General features: G+C 40.9%; 1 protein-coding gene and 1 pseudogene across 4 annotated transcripts in view; both read left to right on the forward strand.

Moving 5' to 3' along the window:
• The window catches only part of PDS5A (PDS5 cohesin associated factor A), a 124417-nt gene that overhangs the window by 84986 nt on the left and 11848 nt on the right, over positions 1-27583 (forward strand). For all 4 annotated transcript variants that reach the window (XM_066233463.1, XM_066233465.1, XM_066233464.1 and 1 more), the window contains exons 24-31: positions 900-1023; positions 1172-1376; positions 1875-1989; positions 8945-9077; positions 10025-10144; positions 15553-15615; positions 16352-16497; positions 18705-18813. In XM_066233463.1, coding sequence (XP_066089560.1) covers positions 900-1023; positions 1172-1376; positions 1875-1989; positions 8945-9077; positions 10025-10144; positions 15553-15615; positions 16352-16497; positions 18705-18813 — 1015 coding nt within the window. The remainder of the gene's footprint in view (positions 1-899; positions 1024-1171; positions 1377-1874; positions 1990-8944; positions 9078-10024; positions 10145-15552; positions 15616-16351; positions 16498-18704; positions 18814-27583) is intronic.
• On the forward strand, positions 23548-23667 carry LOC136307227 (small nucleolar RNA SNORA25; annotated as a pseudogene).

Below are 27583 nucleotides of genomic sequence, written 5' to 3' on the forward strand. Positions count from 1 at the left end.
CCAAGAGTGTCTTTCTCCTCTTGTATGCTAATAGTCCCTTGTGGATTCAGGCCAGATTTCTACTTTTCCTACCGTCTTCAAAATATCAAAGCCATGCTGTGTTCCACATAGAAGCTGAAGTAAGAAAATCATCTTTTCATCCCATTTAGTGCCACATTTTAGTGCTAGGTAATAAAAAGTGTACTGGGTGGGGATGGGCGTGCACAGACCTCTGCAATTCCCTTTTAAAAAATAGATGGTGCAAAAAGGAATTCTGCCCCTATGTATATATGCATACGCATTTAAATATTGTAGGAAATTGATTTTAAATTATAGGTGATTTTTAATTTGGGGTTCTTTTAATATCATATTTCCACCTGACCTGTGGTGGCGCAGTGGATAGAGCGTCGACCTGGAATGCTGAGGTTGCCGGTTCGAAACCCTAGGCTTCCCTGGTCAGGGCACATATGGGAGTTGATGCTTCCTGCTCCTCCCCTTCCTCTCTCTCTCTCTCTCTCTTTCTCTCTACTCTCTCTCTTAAAAAAAAAATGAATTAATAAAATCATATTTCCTACAATGAATGTGTATTCCTCTTAAAGTGAGAAATTTAGTTCCTAATGTAAAATGGTTCTTCCTAGCACTAGTGTGGTTGTGACTGTAACCAGTTTCTTAGCTGTGGCAGAAGATCTTAGCTAGAGCATGACTGAAAGTGAAGGCAGAAAATTGATCATCAAATAGTCACAGTATTTTGAGCCTTTTCCCCTGTGTTGAGTTCAAGGACTTAACATAGCTTTCTCATATTTGTACATTGTTATTTTAAACATTAATTATGCTGAAGATATTAATACTCAAAAAGGGATCAAAGCATTTTTATGAATGATAATGGTTATAGGAAATGTTTATTTCTTTTTTGTTTATAGTAAATCTGATATGTCTCGCTTGCGATTAGCTGCTGGTAGTGCCATAATGAAGCTTGCTCAGGAACCTTGTTACCATGAAATTATAACCCCAGAACAGTTTCAGCTCTGTGCACTTGTTATTAATGTAAGTAACAGTCTTATGTCTTATTTTTGTCAATTACTTGGCCTTCAAAGTTGAATACATTTACTTTCTATGGATGTAGATCCATTTACTATGGATATGTGCACAAACAAGATTGTATTTAAGTGTTTTTGGTTTTGTGCTGCTGTAGGATGAGTGCTACCAAGTAAGGCAGATATTTGCTCAGAAACTGCATAAGGCCCTTGTGAAGTTACTTCTCCCATTGGAGTATATGGCAATTTTTACCTTATGTGCCAAAGATCCTGTGAAGGAAAGAAGAGCACATGCACGACAGTGTTTACTAAAAAATATCAGTATACGCAGGGAGTACATTAAACAGAACCCTATGGCTACTGGTAAGTAACTCTGAAAGTTCCTGATGTGCAAGTACATCTTGTCAGTATATTATTTGGCTGGGGGAGTATTTTATATATTTTTATTGTTGTTTATAATAACACTAGAATTTTTATAGAATGCTATCATTATAGTTAGGATGGCCTTAAAATCTAAAGTGCTGGTTTCTGAGTCCTCTTTATAATGCATAATAGTGTTCGAGGGAACTATATTTTTCTTACGGAATCAGCAGTACTACTTGATTAAAACACGTGGCTCAAATGTCAGTGAGTAAAGAATCATTCTAGCTTGGCCAGGGACCCTCTGTGTCATCTTATTTATTCTTTTGCTTAAATAGCCTTTAAAATAGAAACAAGAGTATTTTAGTATTAGGTTTTATGTTGCCTGTAATTTAGAATAACTGAGGTGAAAAAATGGAAACTGAAGTTAAAATGCAAAACTTGAGAGGGATTTGATAAAAGCTGTTATTACTGTTGTTAATAATAATGTTTTCACTTTAGAGAAATTACTATCACTGTTGCCTGAATATGTAGTTCCATACATGATTCACCTGCTAGCCCATGATCCAGATTTTACACGTTCACAAGATGTTGACCAGCTTCGTGATATTAAAGAGTAAGTCATGTTGATTGTCAAGAATTCTTAAAATTATTTTTACTTTCTAAAGAAAGCTGAAGTCTTTCTTTTACTATTCCCATTAGAGTAAAAAACCTTTTATCTGCCTGACAGGTGGTGCAGTGGATAGAGCATTGACCTGGGACGCTGAGGTCCCAGATTTGAAACCCCGAGGTCGCTGGCTTAAGCACACATAGGCTCACAGCTTGAGCATGGGGTTGCTAGCTTGAACGTGGAATCATAAAACTGACCCCATGGACAATGGCTTGAGTCCAAGGTCACTAACTTGAGCAAGGGGTCACTGGCTCGGCTGGAGCCCCCACGCAGCCCTGCATTAAGGCACATATGAGAAGCAATCAATGAACAGCTAAAGTGATGCGACTATGAGTTGATGCTTCTCATCTCTCTTCCTTCCTGTCTGTCTCTCTCTAAAAAAAACCCAAAACAAAACCTTTTTTCATTCTTTGTTTTATTCCTGTTTATATTAATATTGATTTCATTTCCTTTATTTAGAAAGTTTAGAAAACCATGTAGTAAAAATTTCTCTCCTTTAAAATATACTTTTCTTTATTTTGTGACAGAGACAGAGAGAGGGACAGATAGGGACAGACAGACAGGAAAGGAGAGAAACAAGAAGCATCAATTCTTCGTAGCAGCACCTTAGCTGCTCATTGATTGCTTTCTCATATGTGCCTTGACCAGGGGGCTACAGCAGACTGAGTGACCCCTTGCTCGAGCCAGGGCCCAAGCTGGTGAGCCATGGAGTTTCAAACCTGGGCCCTCTGTGTCCCAGTCTGATGCTCTATCCTCTGCCCTACTGCCTGGTCAGGCTAAAATATATTTTTTTTAATTATTTTTTATTCATTGATTTTAGAGAGAAAGAAAGGGATAGAGAGAAAAACAATGATTTGTTCTACCTATTTATGCATTCATGGTTGATTCTTGTTTTTGTTGGCTCTTCTTTTTGTCTTGATATAAGTATAGCTACATGAGCTTTCTTTTGCATGCAATATCTTTTACCATCCCTTCACTTTAAATCCTTATACCTAAAGTGTGTCCTTACATCTATAGTGTGTCTCTGGTAGGCAGCATATAGCTGGTCTTGTTTTTTTAATTTGTTCAGCCACTTTACTTCTTTCAATTGGAGAATTTAGTCTGTATAAAGTAATTATTGATAGGTATGTGCTTATTGCCATTTTGTTAATTGTTCTGTTTTTATAGTTCCTCTCTGTTCTTTTCTCTTTCTTTTTTCTTGTGGTTTGATGACTTTAGTGGTTTGCTTAAATTCCTTTCTCTTTTATCTTTTGTGTATGTACTGTAACAGTTTAAGTTGATAGCAACTTAAGTTTGATCCCATTCTGAAGCTCAACATTTTTACTCTTTTCCCTCATTTCATGTTTCTGATGTTACATTTTTCATCTTTTCTGTGTCTTCCTTAACTAATTACTGTAATCATAGTTATTTTTACTTTTGTATTTTAACCTTTATTCTAGCTTTAAATAATTAATCTACTACCTTTGCTGTGAATTTACTTTTCTAGTGAGATTTATTCTTTTATATGTATTTGTTATTAATTAGCGTACTTGCTTTTCAGTTTTAAAAAATTCTGTAACAGTTCTTGTCAAGACAGTTTAGTGGTGATGAATTTCTTTAGCTTTTACTTCTTTGGAAAACTCTCCTTCAGCTCTGAATGTTAATGAATTTTCTTTTTCTTTTAGCATTTTGAGTATATTATATACTCCCGTTTGGTCTCTAAAGTTTGTATCTAAAGTTCTGCACACAGTCTTAGTTGTTTCCCTTGTACATAATAAATCTTGTTCCCCTTACTGCTTTTTATATTTTCTTCTTGTCTTTAACTTTGATGTTTTAATGTCTTAGTGTGGGTCTCTTTGGGTCATATTATTTGGAACTCTTTCTGGATCTGTGTGTCCTTTTTTTCCCCTCCCATTAGGGAAGTTTTCAGCCATTCTCTCTTCACATAATCTTTCTGCCTCCTCTCTCTTCTGGGAGGCCTATAATGTAAATGTTAGTCTGTTGATGTTGCCCTGTATGTCCCTTATGCTATATCATCACTTTTTTTTCTTATTGCTGCTCTGATTAGGTGAGTTTCACTGCCTGTCTTCAGGTTGACTAATCAGTCCTTCTGCCTCATTTAGTCTGCTGTTGAACCCCACTAGTGTATTTTTCAGTTCTGTTACTGTTTTCAGCTCTGTAACTTCTGTTTGATACTTTGTACAATTTTCCAGTTCTTTATTGAAGTTCTCATTTTGTTCATTCAGGCATTTTTATGACCTTTAACTTTGTACTCTTCCTTAGGTAAACTACTTACCTGCATTTCGTCAAGTTTATTTTTAATTAGATTTTATCTTATTCTTTCATTTGGAATATATTCTCTGTTGCTTCATTTTGCTTGAATGTGTTGTTAACTATTGCATTAGATAAAACACCATCAGTAGCCTCTTATAGGGACTGGTACTTTTCATTTAGCCCTACCCCAGCTCTTGGTCATTTCTCAAACCTTTTTGCTGATCCAAGCAGCCTATTATATTTTTAACAGCTCTCAATAGTTGAGGATGTGCCAAGACTTGTCAGTGTCCCGAGGGGGAGGATCTCAGCACCAAGATTCAGGCTGACTGGAAACCAGACCCTCAGGCAGCAACTTTTAAAAGTACACAGTTAGACACAGTCCTGAGAGGTCGCAAGCATAAGCCCTGCTGTCCACCAGAGCCAGGCAATCTGGAGGTGTCCACTAGGAGGCAGTCACAAAACCCCAGGCTCCAGACAGTGTAGGAGCTCCTTGCTCAGCAAGCTGGAGCAAGGCAGAGGGACAGTGCAAGGCTGGCGTCCACAGCCTGTGTCCTTGGAGGAGCTCTGTGAGCCGTTAAATGTGTGCCCACAGTGAACCCTGCCTCTGAGACAAGGAATGAAGCCTTCTTGACAGAAAGACTGGGAGCTGTGCCTCAGACCACTGTCTGCAGTGTCCTGGGGATGGTAGCCTGCCAGCCTGCCAGCCTCCCATGGGACCAGGGAACATGAAACTTTCTGGCCACCAGAGCCAAGTGATCAAGGAGAGTCCCCTGGGTGTTCACCCTCAAAAACTGGTCCTCAGTTGCTTGTAGAGCTTTCCCCTGAGAGACCTACTGGCACTCTGGAGTATGACAGAAGGTGAGCATAAAAATATGACTGCCTTCTGGGTAAAGATTATAGTTAGTCCTTAGATATGCTTAATTAGAGACCTGACCGTCAGGCCACAGTCATGATGATTGGCTTATAAGCTTTCTTTACAGAATCAAGGAGCTCCTGGGTCTGCTGCTGCTTGCTGTGCCCCGGGGGTGGTAGCTGCTAAGAGCTCTTGGGTACAGGCTTGTGGAATCCATAAGCTTAAGCCCCACTGGCCACCAGAGCCAGGCAATGTAGATATATCTTCCTGGAAGCAGTCACCAAATAAGAATACCAGATAAGTATGTGCCGCTTTCTGGGTAACACCAATTATTATAGTCCCATGTGACCAATAATACAAGCTCCCATGGACTCCAGGGCCAGCCAATGAAGAGGCATCCCCTGGACAACAGCTGCAAAAAAATGGGCGTCAGGCACATGTAAAGGGTCCTTTCTGGTGCTACTGGTTCTCTGGAGCATGGCAAAGGAGCATGCCAAGAAGGCACCTGCCAGTCTCCATCCCCAGAGAATGTTCCAGCAGGTTCCTAAATGTGTTAAGTTAGCTGCCTGCCCATTGGGAACATGTTTTAATATAAGCAGATGCATCTCTTTCACTCTGAAGTCTGAGCATGATCAGCTGCCTCTGAGCTGGGTCCTGGGGCCAGTGAGGTCCAGCACATGAGCTACTTTCTTGTTTGTCTCAGGATGCAACTCTTGTTGGTTTTCAAAATTAGATGTTGGGGGGGCTCGTCTCTGGAGTGTATGTCTTAAAACTTGGGGTGCCCAATATGGGCTTTGAACCCCTTATTGCTCAGTGAGAAGCTTCAGGTTTTGAGTTCCCTCTGCGTTATGGGTCGCAGCATTGAGGATGGGGTTTATGGCGAGATTGTACCTCTCCTACCCACTTAGATAGGATTTTCTTCTTGTTTGCCTGATGTGTGATTGTCAGTCAGCCAGCCTTTAGGGTTTTTTTAAAGGAAATATTTCCGAATGTAGCTGTAGACTCTTACATCCATGGGAGGAGGTGAGTTCAAGATTTTTATTGGCCCTGGCTGGTTGGCTCAGTAGTAGAGCATTGGCCTGGCGTGCGGGAGTCCCAGTTTCAATTCCTGGCCAAGGCACACAGGAGAAGCGCCCATCTGCTTCTCCACCCCTCCCCCTCTCCTTCCTCTCTGTCTCTCTCTTCCCCTCCTGCAGCCAAGGCTCCATTGGATGGCCCCGGCACTGAGGATGGCTCTGTGGCCTCTGCCTCAGGCACTAGAACGGCTCTGATTGCAGCATAGTGACGCCCCAAGATGGGCAGAGCATCGCCCCCTGGTGGGCATACTGGGTGGATCCCGGTCGGGCGCATGCAGGAGTCTGTCTGACTGCCTCCCCGTTTCCAACTTTTGGGGGGAGGGGAAGATTTTTATTGATCTGTAGGGTTTTTCTATCCATTATTGAAAATAGGGTATTGAACTGTCTGTTATTGTAACACTACCTGTTTATCTCTTCAATTCTGTTTTTTGCTTCATAGATTTTGGGGCTCTGTTGTTAAGTTTCTATGAATTTATAATAGTTACAGCTTCTTGCCTGGATTAAACTTTTTATCAGTATAGTCCTTCTGGGCTTCTTGTAATCTCTTTTTTACTTTAAATCCATTTTGTCTGATAATCAAATAGACTCTCACTCTCATTTGGTTACATTTGCATGAAATTTATTTTTCCATTTGTTTACATTCTTACTATCTAAAGTGAGTATCTTGTAGACAGGATATAGGAGATTTTTTTTCCTAATTCATTCTGCTTATCTCTGCTTTTTAATTGAGAGATTTAATCTATTTTCATTTAAAGTATTTACTGATAAGGAATTACTTCTGCCAAATGAATGTTTTCCCTGGGTCTTAGTGGTTTTGTTACTTAGTGATTCTAATTAATATCTATTTTTTTTTTTTTTTTTGTATTTTTCCAAAGCTGGAAACGGGGAGAGACAGTCAGACAGACTCCCGCATGCGCCCAACCGGGATCCACCCGGCACGCCCACCAGGGGGCGACGCTCTGCCCACCAGGGGGTGATGCTCTGCCCCTCCGTGGCGTCGCTCTGCCGCGACCAGAGCCACTCCAGCGCCTGGGGCAGAGGCCAAGGAGCCATCCCCAGCGCCCGGGCCATCTTTGCTCCAATGGAGCCTTGGCTGCGGGAGGGGAAGAGAGAGACAGAGAGGAAGGAGGGGGTGGGGGTGGAGAAGCAAATGGGCGCTTCTCCTATGTGCTCTGGCCGGGAATCGAACCCGGGTCCCCCGCACGCCAGGCCGACACTCTACCGCTGAGCCAACTGGCCAGGGCCCTAATTAATATCTTAAACTTGTAATAACCTAGTTTGAATAATAGCAACTTAGTTTTCAGTTGTATACAAACTCAGTGCTCCTGTATGTCTCTATCCCTCTCCCTTTATATTGTCATTGTTATAAATTAAATCTTGACACATTATTTACATTTATATATAATTATTTTATACATTTGCCTTTAAAATAAATTTTTTAAAGTTCCATATCAAAAGTACAATAATGCTAGCTTTTATATTTACTATGTTATTACCTTTTTTTTTTTTTTTTTTTTTTTTTTTGAGATAGGAAGGGAGAGAGATGAGAAGTATCAACTCATAGTTGTGGCACCTTACTTGTTCACAGATGCTTTCTCATATGTGCCTTGATTGTGGGGGGTGTACTACAGCCGAGCCTACAACCCCTTGCTCAAGCCGGCAACCATGCTGTCATGTCTATGATCCCTCACGCAGACTGGCAACTCTGTGCTCAAGTCAGTGACCTTGGGGCCTTGAACCTAGGTCCTCAGCGTCCCAGGTCGACATTCTGTCTATGGTGCCACCGCCTGGTCAGGCTATGTTGTTACCTTTTCCAGTGTCCTTTATTTCTTTTATGGCTTCAAGTTACAACCTAGTGTCCTTTTACTTCAGCCTGAAGGACTCAACTTAGTATTTCTTTAAGACAGGTCCACTAAAAACAAACTCCATTAACCTAATGCTAAATTTCTTTCTTACACTAATTTCTTAAAATTAACAGAATGTACTCAAAGAAGTACATGTGGATGACCATCCAGTGATTTGTCCCCTGTGTTGCAGTAAAGCAGTAGTTCCATGGCTATCTGGAAATCATCCCGGGAATTTACTGAAAACAGGCTTGCCCTAGTTTTGTCAATTTAAGGTCCTCAAGTGATTCTAATGTTCGTCCTGATTTGGGATTCACTTTTACTTAGAAATTCAGGTGTCCCCGTCAGACACTTTATGTATTAAAGGATGTACAGTAACAAGTGGAAAACAGCAAAAATGGTTTGCGATGTGACTGCGTAGCTAAATGACTCCTTACTGTGTGTTTCTGTGTGCATCCGCCTCATCCCACATGCAGTTCAGAGTTCATCACAGAAGAATTACATTCGTATCCTAGACCTTCTGCATATCTTGCAAGTAGTTAGAATGGCAAGACTCTGCTATATGCTGGTTTGCTCATCACTGTCAGACACTATTACACGTGAAATCATCTAAATGTTTATTGAATATCTTTAGAATGAGTCTTTATGTGCCTCATGAAACTCATATTAAGCCATGTTTTCACTTTTAATATTTTCTGATTTTCCATTTGAATTGACTATTAACAGTATATTTCCATTAATTATTAGGGTTTTCTTTATATTTTATGCTTATTATAGTCAAGCATCTGAATTTACCAAGAAGATATTTAACCTGTTTAAGCAAAAACACCTATATTTCGTCTCTTTAATAAGGGAATAATATGTTTACCATTTAGGTGCCTGTGGTTCATGCTTGAAGTTTTAATGACAAAGAATGAAAACAATAGCCATGCCTTTATGAAGAAGATGGCAGAGAACATCAAGTTAACGAAAGATGCCCAGTCTCCAGATGAATCCAAGACAAATGAAGTAAGATATGTTAGGCGAGTGGGTATTAAGATGTTATAGGAAAAAATATGGCCCTAGCCCCACTTGGGTTTTTTTCCCCACTATTATAAAACATGAGATTACAGAATGTATACATATATCAGTTTTTATTGCATTTCATTACAATTTTATTATTTGAGGACTGTTCGTTACTCTAAAAAAGACATTAAAACTTCTACAGAGGATCTGGATAAGAACTAATAACATTTACAACTATGCTGTCTTACAAACTTTTAGTAAGAGTTATAGACTAGATATTTTGTATGTTTCCTTTGGTTTAATTTGAGTTGGTTTGTTTGCTGTTTTTTTTGTTTGTTTGTTTGTTTTTTGGTATTTTTCTGAAGCTGGAAACGGGGAGAGACAGACTCCCGCATGCGCCCAACCGGGATCCACCCGGCACGCCTACCAGGGGGCAACTCTCTGCCCACCAGGGGGCGATGCTCTGCCCCTCCGGGGCGTCGCTCTGCCGCGACCAGAGCCACTCCAGCGCCTGGGGCAGAGGCCAAGGAGCCATCCCCAGCGCCCGGGCCATCTTTGCTCCAATGGAGCCTTGGCTGCAGGAGGGGAAGAGAGAGACAGAGAGGAAGGAGAGGGGGAGGGGTGGAGAGGTGGAGAAGCAGATGGGCACTTCTCCTGTGTGCCCTGGCCGGGAATCGAACCCAGGACTTCTGCATGCCAGGCCGACGCTCTACCACTGAGCCAACCGGCCAGGGCCTTGTTTGCTGTTTTTAATGCATGCTTGGCATTCATGTTAAGTTAAAGGCTTTTTTTTTTATTTATTTACCAGGAAGCTACATAAGAATAAATATCAGATATGAATGTGAAATGACATCCTTTGGATTCCATTTTATGCAATGGATAGAATTTGTTCTTGTAATTATTTTGCACTACTGAAAGCTATATATGATCTTTTCTCTTATTTTCCCTAGAAACTTTATACAGTGTGTGATGTGGCTCTTTGTGTTATAAATAGTAAAAGTGCTTTGTGCAATGCAGATTCACCAAAGGATCCAGTTCTTCCAATGAAATTTTTTACACAACCTGAAAAGGTAATTTTTCCCCCTCATTCTTTCTACCACACATACTAACTTAAATTTCAGTTACTGTCAACCATAGTGACAAATACTGGATTGTCTTGACTATAGAGGGAAAAAATAACCTCTTTGAGTTTATGAAGAAGAAATGGAATATTGTCTTCCAGAGCTCTGAGCAATGTCGGTCTCACTTTATAGAGTAAGGGGAATATAAATCAAGCTTGGTGTGCTCCTAAGTGAGCTATTCCTTCTGGATATTTCTAGTATCTAATGTTTGGTACAGTATGAACATATATATGAAATAAAAAGTTAAGATAATGGAATTGGTCTTGACAATTGATAGACCTGGATTCTAATCAACCACTTCTAACTTGAGAGACTAGACAAGTTAACTCTTCTAAGCCTCAATTTCTTCACCTCTGAAATACAGATGATACTAATACCTTTGAACAATTACTAGTATGATAACTAGGTTTATAAATTTGTCACATAGTAAACATTCAGTAAATTAAGTAATTAATACATAGTTCATTCTGCTATCATCAAATTATTTCTATGTAAATAAGTTTTCCAACTAACTAAAGCTCTTTTAAACCTGAAGATATACTTCAGAATAATAAACACATACACAATATTTTACAGAAGAACATTCCAGGAAATGGAGCTTCCTACTTTGAATGCCATACTTTAATAAAAATTTTGGCCCTATCTGATAGCTCAGTTGGTTAGAGCATCATCCCAATATGCCAAGCTTATGGGTTTGATCCCTAGTCAGGGCACACACAATCAACCAATGAATGCATGAATAACTGGAACAACAAATGATGTTTCTCTCTCCCCCCCCCCTCTCTCCCCTCTCCCCCTTCCTCTCGCTAAAATCAAATTTAAATTTTTTTTAATTAAATCAGATTTTCTTTAATGATTTATTTTTAGCATTTACTGTGCATGGTTTTTTGTTTTCATTTTTGAGAGAAAGAGAGAGAAACATCAATTTGTTCCACTTATTTATGCATTCTTAGATTGATTCTTGTATGTGCTCTGACCAGGGTTCAAGCCAGCAACCTTGGTTATCAGGACAACAGTCTTACCAACTGAGCTACACAGCCACGGCTGTGCCTGGTTTTATTTTTCTGTTTTTTTGTTTTGTTTTGTTTTTTTATTTATTTTTTACAGAGTGACAGAGTGAGTCAGAGAGAGGGATAGACAGGGACAGACAGACAGGAACGGAGAGAGATGAGAAGCATCAATCATTAGTTTTTCATTGCGCGTTGCAACACCTTAGTTGTTCATTGATTGCTTTCTCATATGTGCCTTGACCGCGGGCCTTCAGTAGACCGAGTAACCTCTTGCTGGAGCCAGTGACCTTGGGTTCACACTGGTGGGCTTTTTGCTCAACCCAGAGGAGCCCGCGCTCAAGCTGGTGACCTCGGGGTCTCGAACCTGGGTCTTCCACATCCCAGTCCGAGGCTCTATCTACTGCACCACCGCCTGGTCAGGCCTAGTTTTTAATAATACAATAATAATAAGGATTGCAAAGTTACTTGGCCTCACTTACTTACTTTTATAAATACTGTTATATGAGCTCTTGAATATAAATTTAGTTTATTGTTGACCCGTGCTATCATGACTGGAATAGTACCCAATTTTCATACAGTAGCGATCCTGTTCTCAAGAATTAAATTGTTTTCTCACTACATATAATTTTAAGTTTTTTGATTTTATACTTGAAACTTACAGTGTTTTTAGCCTTCTTAGGTTTTTCAAGTTTTCAGTGAGCAACTTTCCTCATTTCCTTTTCTAGTATGTTGTTTTATTTTGTTTTTGTTTTTGATTTTTGGTGAGACAGGGAGAGAGATGAGAAGCATCAACCATCAACTCCTAGTTGTAGTATTTTAGTTGTTCATTGATTGTTTTTCATATGTGTCTTGACCGTTGAGGGTGAAGGTCCAGCCAACCCAGTGACCCTTTGCTCAAGCCAGTGACCATGGAGTCATGTCCATGATCCCATGCTTACACCACAACCTCGGGTTTTCGAACCTGGGTCCTCGGTGTCCCAAGTTGATGCTTTATGCACTGTGCCACCACCTGGTCAGGCTCTAGTATGTTGCTTTTAATCTGGTATAAATTTAAATACTAGAGAACTAGTCAGCCCTGGCTGGCTGGCTCAGTGGATAGAGCATCATCCCAGCATATGGATGTCCCAGGTTTGATTCCTGGTCAGGGCACACAAGAGAAGCAACCATGTGCTTCTCTTTCCCTCCCTCTCCCTTTCTCTCCCTCTTCACCTCCTGCAGCCACTGGCTCGATTGGTTCGAGCATCAGCCCTAGCTGCTGAGGATAGTTCAGTTGGTCCAATCTCATCATCCTCAAGTGCTAAAAATAGCTCAGTTGCAAGCATCAGCCCTAGACAGGGGTTGCTGGGTGGATCCTTGTCAGGGCACTTGCAGGAGCCTATTTCACTATCTCCCCACCTGTCACTTAAAAAATAAAAAAGAAAGGCCCTGGCCGGTTGGCTCAGCGATAGAGCATCAGCCTGGTGTGCGGGGAACCCGGGTTCAATTCCCGGCCAGGGCACATAGGAGAAGCGCCCATTTGCTTCTCACCCCTCCCCCTCTCCTTCCTCTCTGTCTCTCTCTTCCCCTCCCGCAGCCGAGGCTTCATTGGAGCAAAGATGGCCCCAGCGCTGGGGACGGCTCCTTGGCCTCTGCCCCAGGTGCTAGAGTGGCTCTGGTCTCAACAGAGTGACGCCCCGGAGGGGCAGAGCGTCGCCCCCTGGCGGGCAGAGCGTCGCCCCTGGTGGGCGTGCCAGGTGGATCCCGGTTGGGCGCATGCGGGAGTCTGTTTGACTGTCTCTCCCCATTTCCAGCTTAAGAAAAATACAATTGCCTGACCTGTGGTGGCGCAGTGGATAAAGCGTCGACCTGGAAATGCTGAGGTCGCTGGTTCGAAACCCTGGGCTTGCCTGGTCAAGGCACATATGGGAGTTGATGCTTCCAGCTCCTCCCCCCTTCTCTCTCTGTCTCTCCTCTCTCTCTCTCTCTCTCTCTCTCTGTCTCTTCCTCTCCTCTCTAAAAAAAAAAAAAAAATGAAATAAATAAAAAAAGAAACAAAGATTTTGGCCTGACCTGTGGTGGCGCAGTGGATAAAGCGTCGACCTGGAAATGCTGAGGTCACCGGTTCGAAACCCTGGGCTTGCCTGGTCAAGGCACAAATGGGAGTTGATGCTTCCAGCTCCTCCCCCATTCTCTCTCTCTATCTCTCCTCTGTCTCTCCCTCTCCTCTCTAAAATGAATAAGTAAAAAAAAATAGTTAAAAAAAAAAAAGAAAGAAAAAAGAAATATACAAAAAAAAAAGAAAGAAAACTAGGCAGATTAAGATAGACTAGTGAGGCTATAATATATCTTCATGAATAAAATAAATGAACTTTGATGCCCAGGCTTTGTAACATTTTTTTTTTTTTAATTTTTAGCAACAGAGGGGGGGACAGACAGACAAGAGGGAGAGAAATGAGAAGCATAAATTCTTTGTTGCCTTAGTTTCTTTTTTTTTTTTTTTTTTTAATTTTATTGATTGATTTTACAGAGAGAGGAGAGGAGAGAACAAGAAGTATCAAGTCATAGTTGCTCCACTTTAGTTATTCATTGATTGCTTGTTGTATGTGCCTTGACTGGGCAAGCCCAGGGCCTCGAACCGGCAACCTCAGCGTTCCCAGTCAATGCCCCATCCACCGCGCCACCATAGGTCAGGCTGTTGCCTTAGTTTCTGCGGTGCCTTAGTTGTTCATTGATTGCTCTCTCATATGTGCCTTGACCTGGGGCCTCCAGCTGAGCCAGTAACCCCCTTGCTCAAGCCAGCAACCATGGGGTCATGTCTATGATCCCATGCTCAAGCCAGCGACCCCACACTTAAGCTGGATAAACCTGAGCTTAAGCTAGTGACTTTGGGGTTTTGAAACTGGATCCTCAGCATCCCAGGCTGACACTCTTATGCACTGCACCACTGCCTGGTCAGGCTGTAACATTTATTTTAACTACATAAAAGCCTTTGTGCAAAAAGAAAAGAAAAAAACATATAGCTTTGCCTAGAACACATGCCAAAAGTGTAATTTCTTTATAGGCCCTCTCTTCTTTCCTATAACACCAGTGTGAACGTAAACATAATAAAGGAAAAAGTTAGTTTAAAAACGAATAAACTTGGCCCGACCTGTGGTGGTGAAGTGGATAAAGCGTCAACCTGGAAATGCTGAGGTCGCCGGTTTGAAACCCTGGGCTTGCCTGGTCAAGGCACATATGGGAGTTGATGCTTCCAGCTCCTTCCCACCTCCTCTCTCTCTGTCTCTCTCTCTCCCTTTCTCTCTCCTCTCTAAAATGAATTTAAAAAATTTTTAAAAATAAATAAACTTATTGCCCTGGCCAGGTAGCTCCGTTCATTAGAGTGTTGCTGCAATACACCAAGGTTGTGTGTTCAATCCCTGGTCGGGGCACATAAAAGAATCAACTAATTAATCAATAAATAGAGTGAAGCAACAAATCATTGTTTCTCTATCTCCCTCCCTTCCTCTCTCTAAAATCAGTCAGTAAATTTCTTTTGAATAAGAAAGAAAATAAAAAACTAATTTACTTCTTTTTTTTAAGAAACAGAGAGAGAGTCAAGAGTGAGGGATAGACAGGGACAGACAGACAGGAACAGAGAGATGAGAAGCATCAATCATTAGTTTTTCGTTGCAACACCTTAGTTGTTCATTGATTGCTTTCTCATATGTGCCTTGACCATGGGTCTTTAGCGGACCGAGTAACACCTTGCTCAAGTCAGTGACCCTGGGTCCAAGCTGGTGAATTTTTGCTCATACCAGATGAGCCCATGCTCAAGCCGGCGAACTCGGGGTCTCGAACCTGGGTCTTCCGCATCCCAGTCTGACGCTCTATCCACTGCGCCACCACCTGGTCAGGCCTAATTTACTTCTTGATTGTACTATATCATTTTGTTTCTGACATCATTATGGTTTATTTGTGTGCTTTTCCCAGAATATTTAACAGCCATCAAAGGTTCAAATTTGAACTCTTCTTAAGTGTTATATAGATATAACTTTAAAGAAAGTATCTCAGTGTCCACATCTGGTTTAACTCATTTAGTAACTGGTCAATATCACAGCTGCCAAAAAACATCATAATTCATTTAATTCTATTTTGGCAGTGTGTTTACTTTTTCATTTGGACAAACTCAAAATATGAAACAATACCGGTATTTATTTTTACTGTGATTTAAGTAATTTATCTCTTGACATTTGCCTAAGTCTTATGTGCCATTAATTTAATTTTAAAGCTAGATTTAGGATATGGTCCATTAAATATGCTTTATTTCATTTATATGTATGTTAACACAAATGTAATAAAAATAACACATTCACTTTTTTCCTTGGACAGGACTTTTGTAATGATAAGAGTTATATTTCAGAAGAGACAAGAGTACTTCTGTTAACAGGAAAGGTATTATGTACTATGTCATGTGTATATTAATTTTTATATTCTTAGAAATAACCTTTAACTTGTCCCCCAGATTTTAGAGTTCCTGATTCTTAGGAATTATGTTGTAGATTGTCACATCTAAATTTGTTCTTTCAGGCTTTTTTTGATGTGAACTACTCTTGAGTTATGATCATGTGTTTTCATCAGTCCTGATAGGCTTCAAGTTATTTAGAATCCACAAAGCACATTTTCCTGAAAAGTAGTATAATAAATTTAGATGTTTAAGATAAAGAAATAATTTTAAAATACTCTATAAAAGTAATATAACAGCAAAAAAAGCAAAAGGAAATTTAATTTTTGATTAACAACTATCTGAACTGTTACTATTTATACCCAATAGTTTCTTTGTAATACATTTTATTACATCTTATTTATTATATTCAATGTGTTTTAGAAAGGCACATTTATATTTGTTTCTATTTTTTGTCCTTATTATTTTTGAAGCACTTTTATTTTGATTAAGCAATAAGGAATAACTAAATATTGCCTAGTTATTTAGTAGAGGTAATACTTATAACATAATTATTGTATTCAGGTAAACACAGTCTTACAGAATTATTATTTCTAACAAATTTAGGATTTTCTAAAAGTTGTAATTCCTTGGCTTAAGCTAAACACTATGTCTTATATGTGTCTAAATTTTAAAGGTATTCTTTTCAGTAAGGTATAAAATAACATGCATATGTGTAATTTTTAGCCAAAACCTGCTGGAGTACTAGGTGCAGTGAATAAGCCTCTGTCAGCAACGGGAAGGAAACCATATGTTAGAAGCACTGGAGCTGAGACTGGAAGCAATATTAATGTAAATTCAGACCTAAACCCTTCAACAGGAAATCGATCAAGGTAATTTTTTTCCAGTTGTTTTTGTTACTATCACTCACTACTTGGTTCATCTTTTAATTTTTCCCTAAAGCACTGGAGCACAAAAATAGACTTTAGAGAATGTTTTGGTGCAAAATAGTAGTGCTAAATTTTTGTATAAACAGTGATGTAAGTTGAGAATGTACTACAGCATTCTAAGTGTGTAGAAAAGTTCAATGGAAAAAAACAAGGATTCATAATATAATTTACATGGAAATGTTTTCTGTATATATCTATATATGAAAATTTAACACAAAAAATATGAAAATATTATTAAATAAATTGAATATATATGCTTTTTAATTTTTAACTGTCAAATTAGCATGAGTTGAGTAAAAATAACCTCCATTTATAAAAATATTGTTTATTTTAATATGTCAAACATTTACTATTGTAGCTACTGCATAAGAATTTTCACCTGACCCTACTCTTACCAACACCAAGTATTGTGACTTTTAAAGATTTTATTTTTACTCATGAAATTTTAAGAATAAACTCAACTGGTGGTGTTTTAAACACATTTTTAGCATTAGAAACCCAAAATATAGAATAAATTAATGTGTACTCTGTGGTTTACAGGGATGGTGGGGCTCAGTCACCTCCCCGTGTCCTCTGCAGCCCCGCCATTGCAGACCATTAAGAACACAGACTGGGTGGAGATAGCTATCCTTATCGCTGTGTTTCTGTTTTGTGTTAGTGTTCCCCCTCCAAAGAGATAGGCTTAGAATAGTTGTGTTATTTTGTTTCTTGACATCTAATCTTTCTCTCAGGTGGTTATAGGTAGCATTTCTGACTTATATTAATAAGGTTAAATGGAAACCAATAACAAGATATAATAGACCAGTGGTCTATCACCACAGATCTGGATCTTCTAACATTGCTTCTTCTAAACCAGCCTGAGCCTCTGTTTCTTTATTGGTATAGTGCAGTGGTTCTCAAACTTTTTGAAGTCAGGGCGCATTTAAAATCCTACAAATAATTGTAGGCGCACTATATACAAATTTCTGAGAAATATGTTATAATAATTAAGTTAAATATTAAAGAAAAAATATAAAGTCCAAGCATGCTTTTATGGTAATTAAATGAAATAAATATGACAAAATTAAATTTATTCTGACTTTTTTTTTTTTTTTTTTTTACAGAGACAGAAAGAGTCAGAGATAGGGACAGACAGACAGGAACAGAGAGAGATGAGAAGCATCAATCATCAGTTTTTCATTGTGACACCTTAGTTGTTCATTGATTGCTTTCTCATATGTGCCTTGACTGTAGGCCTTCAGCAGACCGAGTGACCCCTTGCTCAAGCCAGCAACCTTGGGTCCATGCTGGTGAGATTTTTGCTCAAACCAGATGAGCCTGCGCTCAAACTGGCGACCTCAGGGTCTCAAACCTGGGTCTTTCCACATCCCAATCCAACACTCTATCCACTGCGCCACCTTCTGGTCAGGCTATTCTGACATTTAAAAAGCATTTTTATGTTACATTTTTTGAGTTATGCTTTTTAGAATTTGTAAAAAAAAAAGAGGGGTTAAAAAATTTTAAAAAAAACCAAAAAGGTTATCTTTTTATATATATAGATACATTTGTAGTAAGATTTAGTAAATTCGGCAGGTCCCAATGCGAATGTGTTAAGTTTTTTCATTCTGTGTTTATGATAAACATAAGCCTGATGTGTCCTAGCAATTTCTTCAATGTTTGGGCATATATTTGAAAGGCAAACTCATTTCCTTGTCAATACATTGAAGAATTCCTCTCTTTTTACTCTTAGTTGTGTTGAGTGCAGAAAAGCCCCACCATACATATCATCTTAACTTCACACCAAAGGATAGAAGAAACTTGCCTCCAGTCTTTCCAGGGAACATGGGGGGTAATGTAAACAATCCAGCACCACAGTTTAGCAGCCTTTTGCAACCTAATCAGGCAAGGGGGGGTGGGGGGACAGACTGTCAGCTTACAGCCATTTCCTCACATCTCTGTCCCCTAAAAATGTAAACTCCAAAAACCCTGTTCGTTTTTTGGTCCCTAACAGGCACATATTTCTCTTGAATACCATAGGGTGCACCTGGAAATCTTCTAGGGCGCACCAGTGCTCCCTGACGCACACTTTGACAACCACTAGTATAGTGAGAGAGCAAACTTTCTATTCATGTTGTGACATAAAGAAACTTTGGTTTATTTTTCTTCAACAGGGAGCAGAGTTCAGAGGCAGCAGAAACTGGAGTTAGTGAAAATGAAGAGAACCCTGTGAGAATTATTTCTGTCACACCTGTAAAGAATATTGACCCAGTAAAGAGTAAGGTAAATTTATAAATTTAACAAGTGGATTTCTTCTATGAAGATTATTACAAGTACCATGGTAGGGTAAGAAACCCCCAGTCAAGAGGTTAATGCGTACTACATATTGTACATGTGTGTATACCACTCCTTGCTATATTTAATGTGCTTCTACTCTCCAAATGATTGTGCTCGCATCTGTTCACTTATTTTACAAGAGTTTATATGGTTGCCCATGTGGTATCCTTCTCCCACGCTACAGGGGGTCCTCAGGTTACAACACAGTTCTGTTCCTACAACAGTGATGTAACCCAAATTTTGGTGTAAGTCAAAACAGACCCTAGCCTAACACAGACGGGACACTTGCACTTTTAACAGTCCAAAATGGCGTAATAAGCGCACTGGGGGATGCCAACTCCCTCACTCATAGGCCGCGTTACTGCTAATTCTTCTGCCAGGCAGCCAAATTAGTTCACCCATGTAGTCCGCAAGTACAATGCTAACAATGGAAGCTGAAATACTTACATCTCAATTTTTTTATGTTTTTATGGGAGTATTGTAGACTCAGAACATCATATGTCAAGAATAGTAGGATTTGAATTTTTTATCCTTCAAAAGTTTATTGGCTTCTGCAAGGGTCAGCACTGTTTTGTTTCTTTTGTATTTTAAAAGTTAAATTTATGAACTAACCTTTTACAATGTGCTTGAGTTTTTAATAGCTGCATTCTTTGTTGTTGACTTTTTATCTATGGCATCCAGTTTTTTCTTAACAATTTTTGGTAGGATAGAAAGGAGTAACATTGGTAGGGACATCAGACAGGCCTGAGTCTGAATCCTGGCTCTGCTACTCACTAGCTGTGTTTATTTGGGCAGATTGCTTGACTTCTAAAAAATTGATAACATTCCCCAGGAGGAATGGCATGAAGATACTATTTTTTTCTCTTCACATAGAATTATACATATATTATGTGTGTGTGTGTGACAGACACAGAGAAGGACAGATCGGGACAGACAGACAGGAAGGGAGAGAGATGAAAAGCATCAGTTCTTCATTGTTCTGGCACCTTAGTTGTTCATTGATTGCTTTCTCATATGTGCCTTCACTGAGGGGCTACAGTAGACCAAGTGACCCCTTGCTCGAGCCAGCGACCTTGGTCTCAAGCTGGTAAGCCTTGCTCAAACCAGATGAGCCTGCGCTCAAGCCAGCAACCTCGGGATTTCGAACCTGGATCTTCTGTGTCCCAATCCAACGCTTTACACTGTGCCACCACCTGGTCAGGCCAGAATTATATTCTTGACATACTTACCTTTGTATTATTTATGGTAATCAAATGTTCTGGGAATTGCCTGTAGGAACATAAAACATAGGACTATACCATTATTCACAGTAGCTAAACTTCTTATACAGATTGATTATCAAACTCAAGCTGAATAGTAAAGATACTCTTAATTTTCTTTCAATTACAGTTGACATTCAAAAATACTGTATATTAATTTCAGGTGTATAGCTTAATATAAACAAAATCAGATGCAAAAATACATGTTGCCACAGTCATTCAGTGAAATATAATACATATTAAAAGGTGGTACAGGAATACAGGTATTTATCTAGTCAGACAGCTAGCTATCTGTACATTTTTCCAGCCTCTTCTGTAAAATTCTATATAAGATAAATTGGACATTCAGATTATAACTTCTGAGAGACTAAAATGTTATGTTGTTTGATCTATAATATATTGTTCCAAACCTTTATTTTCACTTTTTCACATTTCCAAAGAACCTGAAGAGACATGTAGGTTGTATTTTGGCAAAAGCCTGGTATTGTTCGTGTCTGGTTTCCTCCTGTAAGTTGATATGGTCATTTATTTTTAGGGTTTGATCCTCAGCTTTTGTTTTGTTTTTCTTAACAGAGACAGAGAGAGAGTCAGAGAGAGGGGTAGACAGGAACGGAGAGAGATGAGAAGCATCAATCATTAGTTTTTCGTTGCGACACCTTAGTTGTTCATTGATTGCTTTCTCATATGTGCCTTGACCAGGGGCTACAGCAGACTGAGTAACCCCTTGCTCAAGCCAGCAACCTTGGGTTCAAGCTGGTGAGCTTTGCTCAAACCAGATGAGTCCACGCTCAAGCTGGCGACCTCGGGGTCTCAAACCTGGGTCCTCCGCATCCCAATCTGACACTTTATCCACTGCATCACCACCTGGTCAGGCTGATCCTCAGTTTTTTTAAAAAATTTTTTAATTTTTTTTTTTTACTTTTATTGATTTTTAGAGAGGAGGGAGAGTGAGAGAGAGAGAGAGAGAGAGAGAGAGAAGGGGGAGGGAGGAGCAGGAAGCATCAACTCCCATATGTGCCTTGACCAGGCAAGCCCAGGGTTTTGAACTGGCGACCTCAGCATTCCAGGTCGTGATCCTCAGTTTTGTAGGTTCAAAAAACTATCTTAAGCCTGACCGGGCAGTGGCTCAGTGGATAGAGCATCGGACTGGGATGCAGAAGACCCAGGTTCGAGACCCCAAGATCGCCGGCTTGAGCGCAGACTTATCTGGCTTGAGCAAGGGGTTACTCGGTGTGCTGAAGGCCCATGGTCAAGGCATGTATGAGAGTGCAATCAATGAACAATTAAGGTGTTACAATGCACAATGAAAATCAAATGATTGATGCTTCTCATCTCTCCGTTCCTATCTGTCTGTCCCTCTCTCTGACTCTCTCTTTGTAAAAAAAAAAAAAAAAAAAATCTTAAGTCGTATACTAAAAGAAGATAAAAATCTAAGGAAGTGTTTTCTTTTTTCTTTTTTTTTTCTTTTTTTTTTGTATTTTTCTGAAGCTGGAAATGGGGAGGCAGTCAGGCTCCCGCATGCGCCCGACCGGGATCCACTGGCATGCCCACCAGGGGGCAATGCTCTGCCCATCCGGGGCGTCGCGTAACCAGAGCCACTCCAGCGCCTGGGGCAGAGGCCAAGGAGCCATCCCCAGCGCCCGGGCCATCTTTGCTCCAATGGAGCCTTGGCTGCGGGAGGGGAAGAGAGAGACAGAGAGGAAGGAGGGGGGGGTGGAGAAGCAGATGGGCGCTTCTCCTATGTGCCCTGGCGGGGAGTCGAACCCGGGACTCCTGCACGCCAGGCCGACGCTCTACCACTGAGCCAACCGGCCAGGGCTAAGGAAGTGTTTTCTTGCTAACCAGTTTCTCAAAGAGACTGATGCATAAACCAATTCTTTAGTTTTTCTTTTTTTATAAAAAGATTTATCTTCATTGATTGTAGAGAGAGGAGAGAGAGAAAGGGGGAGGGTGTGGGAAGCATCAACTCGTCATGGTTGCTTCCCATATGTGCCTTGACCCAGCATGCCCAGGGTTTCAGACCAGCAACTTCAGCATTCCAGGTCGACATTTTATCCACTGCGCCACCACAGGTCAGGCTAATTCAAGTTTTATATATGAAAATTATCCAGCAAACTGAATATGCATGGTCGCAAATCAGCACCTTCTCTCCAACTGCTTTTTTGAGGGAAATCAGATTGTGGTATGAAGGATGGATAGGGGATAGCTAAAAGAAGTACCAAGACACATGGATTTAGGCAAGCAGTACTGCCATTGTCACCCGTTAAGGTCCTCTTTTTCTTTTTCTTTTTCTTTTTCTTTTTTTTTTTTTTCCTTTTCTTTTTTTTCTCTCTGAAGCTGGAAACGGGGAGGCAATCAGACAGACTCCCGCATGCGCCCAACCGGGATCCACCCGGCATGCTCTGCCCATCCTGGGCGTCGCTCTGTCGCGACCAGAGCCACTCCAGCGCCTGGGGCAGAGGCCAAGGAGCCATCCCCAGCGCCCAGGCCATCTTTTGCTCCAATGGAGCCTCGGCTCTGGGAGGGGAAGAGAGAGACAGAGAGGAAGGAGGGGGGAGGGGTGGAGAAGCAGATGGGCGCCTCTCCTGTGTGCCCTGGCCAGGAATCAAACCCGTGACTTCCGCACGCCAGGCCGATGCTCTACCACTGAGCCAACCGGCCAGGGCCAGGTCCTCTTTTTCTTTTTACCTGTAGCTAACCAACTGATTTCCTCTTTGTCTGGCTTTTCCATGAGTTCTTTATACATATACACAATTACATAATGTTCATAAACGTGTAAATATGATCATGAGTGTGATTTTTTTTTTTTTTTTTACAGAGACAGAGAGTGAGTCAGAGAGAGGGATAGACAGGGACAGACAGACAGGAACAGAGAGAGATGAGAAGCATCAATCATTAGTTTTTCATTGCACATTGCAACCCCTTAGTTGTTCATTGATTGCTTTCTCATATGTGCCTTGACCACAGGCCTTCAGCAGATCAAGTAACCCCTTGTTGGACCCAGCGACCTTGGGTTCAAGCTGGTAGGCTTTTGCTCAAACCAGATGAGCCCATGCTTAAGCTGGCGACCTCGGGGTCTCGAACCTGGGTCCTCTGCATCCCAGTCCGACGCTCTAACCACTGCGCCACCGCCTGGTCAGGCCATGAGTGTGATATTTTAATGCATCCATTTTTCTTCCTTTTGAACAGTCTAATCTGTGTGTATACGTTTTCCTCTACAGTCTTATTTCCACTTATTTTGTTTGTATACACATAAATATTTATTTTCCTCCTTTTTGCCACTAAAGACAATGTGGTGCTAAATGTTTAGTTATAGTCTTATTTTTATGGGCTAGGTTCACAGTGGAATTGCTAGGTCATGGAGTAAATATTACAGATTTTCGATATCTCCATACTGCTTTCATGAAAAGTTGGAACACTTAGGTCGTTTCAAAGAGAGTTTATGGGACCAAAACCCATAACACCGTGACCTAAAATTGCAGTTCTCTGCAGGATGTAATAGACACTCAATAGTGCTAAGTTTTCCTGAAGAGGTATAAAATTAAAAAAAAAAGAAAAGAAAAGAAACGAGCCTGACCAGGCAGTGCGCAGTGGATAGAGCGTCGGACTGGGATGCGGAGGACCCAGGTTCGAGACCCCGAGGTCACCGGCTTGAGCATGGGCTCATCTGGTTTGAGCAAAGCTCACCAGCTTGGACCCAAGGTCTCTGGCTCGAGCAAGGGGTTACTCAGTCTGCTGAAGGCCCGCGGTTAAGGCACATATGAGAAAGCAATCAATGAACAACTAAGGTCTTGCAACGAAAAACTGATGATTGATGCTTCTCATCTCTCTCTGTTCCTGTCTGTCTGTCCCTGTCTATCCTTCTCTCTGACTCTCTCTCTCTTTCTCTGAAAAAAAAGAAAAGAAATGAAAAGCCTGACTGGGCAGTGATGCAGTGGATAGAGCATTGGACTGAGACACAGAGGACCCAGGTTCGAAACCCCGAGGTCTCAGGCTTGAGCGTGGGCTCAGGCTTGAGCGTGGGCTCATCTGGTTTGAGCAAGGCTCACCAGCTTGAGTCCAGGGTCACTGGCTTGAGCAAGGGGTCACTCGGTCTGCTGTAGCCCCCTGGTCAAGGCACATATGAAAAAGCAGTCAGTGAATAACTAAGGTGCCACAACGAAGAATTGATACTTCTGATCTCTCTCCCTTCCTGTTTCTCTGTCCCTATCTGTCCCTCTCATACACACACACACACACACACACACACACACACACACACAGAAAGAAACGAAATGTTGGAACACTTGGCATTTCCACCAGCAGCGTATGCGAGTACTTTTTTCTTTACATATCCACCAACAACAGGTTTTAGAGTTCTTCTGAATGTTTTTCAGTTTCACGTATCAAAACTAATGTCCTACTGTTGACTTGATTTGCATTTCCCTCAATATCGGTATCTTTGTTGACCTCTTGGCTATACTCTTCTGTAAATAGCCTTTTTATGTTTGCTCATTTTTAAATTATCTTTTTCTTAACTGAACTTCTGATGCCTTAGTTTTACCTTCTTATTAACATTCTTGCTCCATGGGAGGAGCACCATGTAGCAGCTACTTGGATCTTTTAAAAAAATATAATTATGTATTATGTTTGTCCTCTATTTAAAGTCTTCAGTAACTTTCACTAGCACTTTAAGAAAATGAGTTCCTCAGCCCAGTATACTGGTGTCCCAGGTTTGATCCCCAGTCAGGGCACACAGGAGAAGCAACCATCTGCTTCTCTCCTTATTCTCCTTTTCCTCCTGCAGTTAGTGGCTAAATTGATCTGAGTGCATCAGCCTCAGGTGCTAAAACTAGCTTGGGTGATTCGAGCATCAGTCCCAGATGGGGGTTGCTAGTGGATCCCTCTTGGGGCGCATGCAGGAGGAGTCTGTCTCACTATCTGTCCTCCTCTCACTTAAAAAAAATCAAGTTTCTCAATATGTCCTATAAGGTATTCATAACCCAGCCCTGGTCTGCTTCTCTCCCATGACTCCTTTTGGTCCAAGATTTTTTTTTTCTTTTAATTTTCCCATTGATTTGATGGGGGTGGAAGGAAAAAAGAGAGAGAAGCATCAACTCGTTGCTCCACTTAGTTGTTCCACTTAGTTGTATGCTCATTGGCTGCTTCTCATATGTCCACTGACCAGGAATCAAACCCAGGACCTCAGCATGCTCGGATGACACTCTATCCACTGAGCCACCCAGCCACAGTCTAGTCCAAGATGCTTAAATCTTCCAATATGCTGCCTCTTCCCTCTGTCTGGAATACCTCACTTTTTTTTTTTTAAGGACTTGGTTTGTTGACAGAGAAGGGAAGAAGAGCAGGAAGCATCAACTCATAGTAGGTGCTTCCCATATGTGCCTTCACCAGGCAAGCCCAGAGTTTTGAACTGGCAACCTCAGCATTCCAGTTTGCTGCTTTATCCACTGTACCACCACAGGTCAGGCTAGGTTGGATACTTCACTTTTTATATGATGGGTTCTGCTTTGATATTGTTTAAATAATAATTCCCCAAGAGCCTGACCAGGCGGCAGTGCAGTAGATAGAGCGTTGGACTGGGATGCGGAGGACTCAGGTTCAAGACCCCGAGGTCTCTAGGTTGAGTGCAGGCTCATCTGGTTTAAGCAAAAAAAAAAAAAAAAAGCTCACCAGCTTGAGCCCAAGATCGCTGGCTTGAGCAAGGGGTTACTCGGTCTGCTGTTGCCCCCGAGTCAAGGCACATATGAGAAAGCAATCAATGAACAACTAAGGTGTTGCAACAAAAAACTGATGATTGATGCTTCTCATCTCTCTCGTTCCTGTCTGTTTCTATCTATCCCTCTCTCTGACTCTATCTCTGTCTCTGTAAAAAAAAAAAAAGAGAGAGAGAGAGAGAGAGAGAGAGCCTGACCAGGCAGTTGTGCAGTGGGTAGAGCGTTGGACTGGGATGCGGAAGATCCAGGTTCTAGACCCTGAGGTCTCCAACTTGAGCGCAGGCTCATCTGGTTGGAGCAAAAAAGCTCACTGGCTTGAGCCCAAGGTCGCTGGCTCGAGCAAGGGGTTACTCGGTCTACTGAAGGCCTGCGGTCAAGGCACATATGAGAAAGCAATCAATGAACAGCTAAGGTGTTGCAACACACAATGAAAAACTAATGATTGATGCTTCTCATCTCTCCGTTCCTGTCTGTCTGTCTCTGTCCATCCCTCTCTCTGACTGTCTCTGTAAAAAAAATAAAAATAAAAAAATAATTCCCCAAGAGAACCAATTAGAAATGAATACATCCTCTGATTTTTTTTTCAGAGTACCCTATTTTTTTTTAATTCATTTTGGAGGGGGAGAGAGAGAGAAAGAAGAGGGAAGCAGGAAGCATCAACTCCCATATGTGCCTTGACCGGGCAGGCCCAGGGTTTCGAACCAGCGACCGCAGAGTTTCCAGGTTGATGCTTTATCCACAGCTCCACCACAGAACATCAGAGTACTATTCTTTTATCTCTTAGCACTTAGGGTAATTTATCCTTCAGTCCTTATTTGCTCTTTTAAAAACTAGTTATCTACCATGCTATCTACACGAGGATAAGAACAATATCAATTTTGTTCCCTTGTCTATACCCAGAAGCCACTGCACCCAATAAGCATTCAGTTGAATGAATGGTTCCTACTTCAGATTTAATAATACTTGGTAGTTCACTGATTCCTCTTTTTCCACCAAGAAATCACCATTTTCCCCCAGAGGTGACTTTGCATATCTGTTCTCTGATTCATGTGTATTGTTTTACATTTTAATTCATGTGGACCACATTACTCTTACTCCTCCATATATTACCTGTTCTCTTAAAATACGGCTTAACATTAGAGTAAACCCTAAAATGAAACACTGATATGTGGATTTTCTCATTTAAATTACTACTTCTGTGAGTTTTCATTTAAGTAAATTTTCTTGAAACATAATACTTTTTATCCTTTTTTTATTTTTCAATTACAGTTGACATACAGTATTATATTAGTTCATGTGTACACCCCAGTGATTAGACATTATATCACTAAGTGACAATTCTGGTAAATACCATACTCATCAGACGTCGTACATAGTTATTAGGCAAAGAGCCTCTCCTGACGTTACTCTATTTCCTGTGCTCTACTTTCCATCCCCATGACTAGTATGTTACTACCAATATGTACTTTTTTTTTAAGTGAGAGGAGGGGGATAGAAAGACTCTGCATGCGCCCCAACCGGGATCCACCTGGCATCCCCTGTCTGAGGCTGATGCTCAAATCAACCAAGCCAACCTCAGTGCCCAGGACCAATGCTTGAACCAGTCGAGCCACTGTCTGCAAGAGAGGAAGAGAGAAGGGGGAGAGGGAAGGGAAGAGAAGCAGATGGTCACTTCTGCTGTGTGCCCTAACCAGGAATCAAACCCAGGATGTCCACGTGCCGGGCCAATGCTCTATTCACTGA

The sequence above is a fragment of the Saccopteryx bilineata genome, chromosome 5 (genome assembly GCF_036850765.1).
Source record: "Saccopteryx bilineata isolate mSacBil1 chromosome 5, mSacBil1_pri_phased_curated, whole genome shotgun sequence".
Lineage (NCBI taxonomy): Eukaryota > Metazoa > Chordata > Mammalia > Chiroptera > Emballonuridae > Saccopteryx > Saccopteryx bilineata.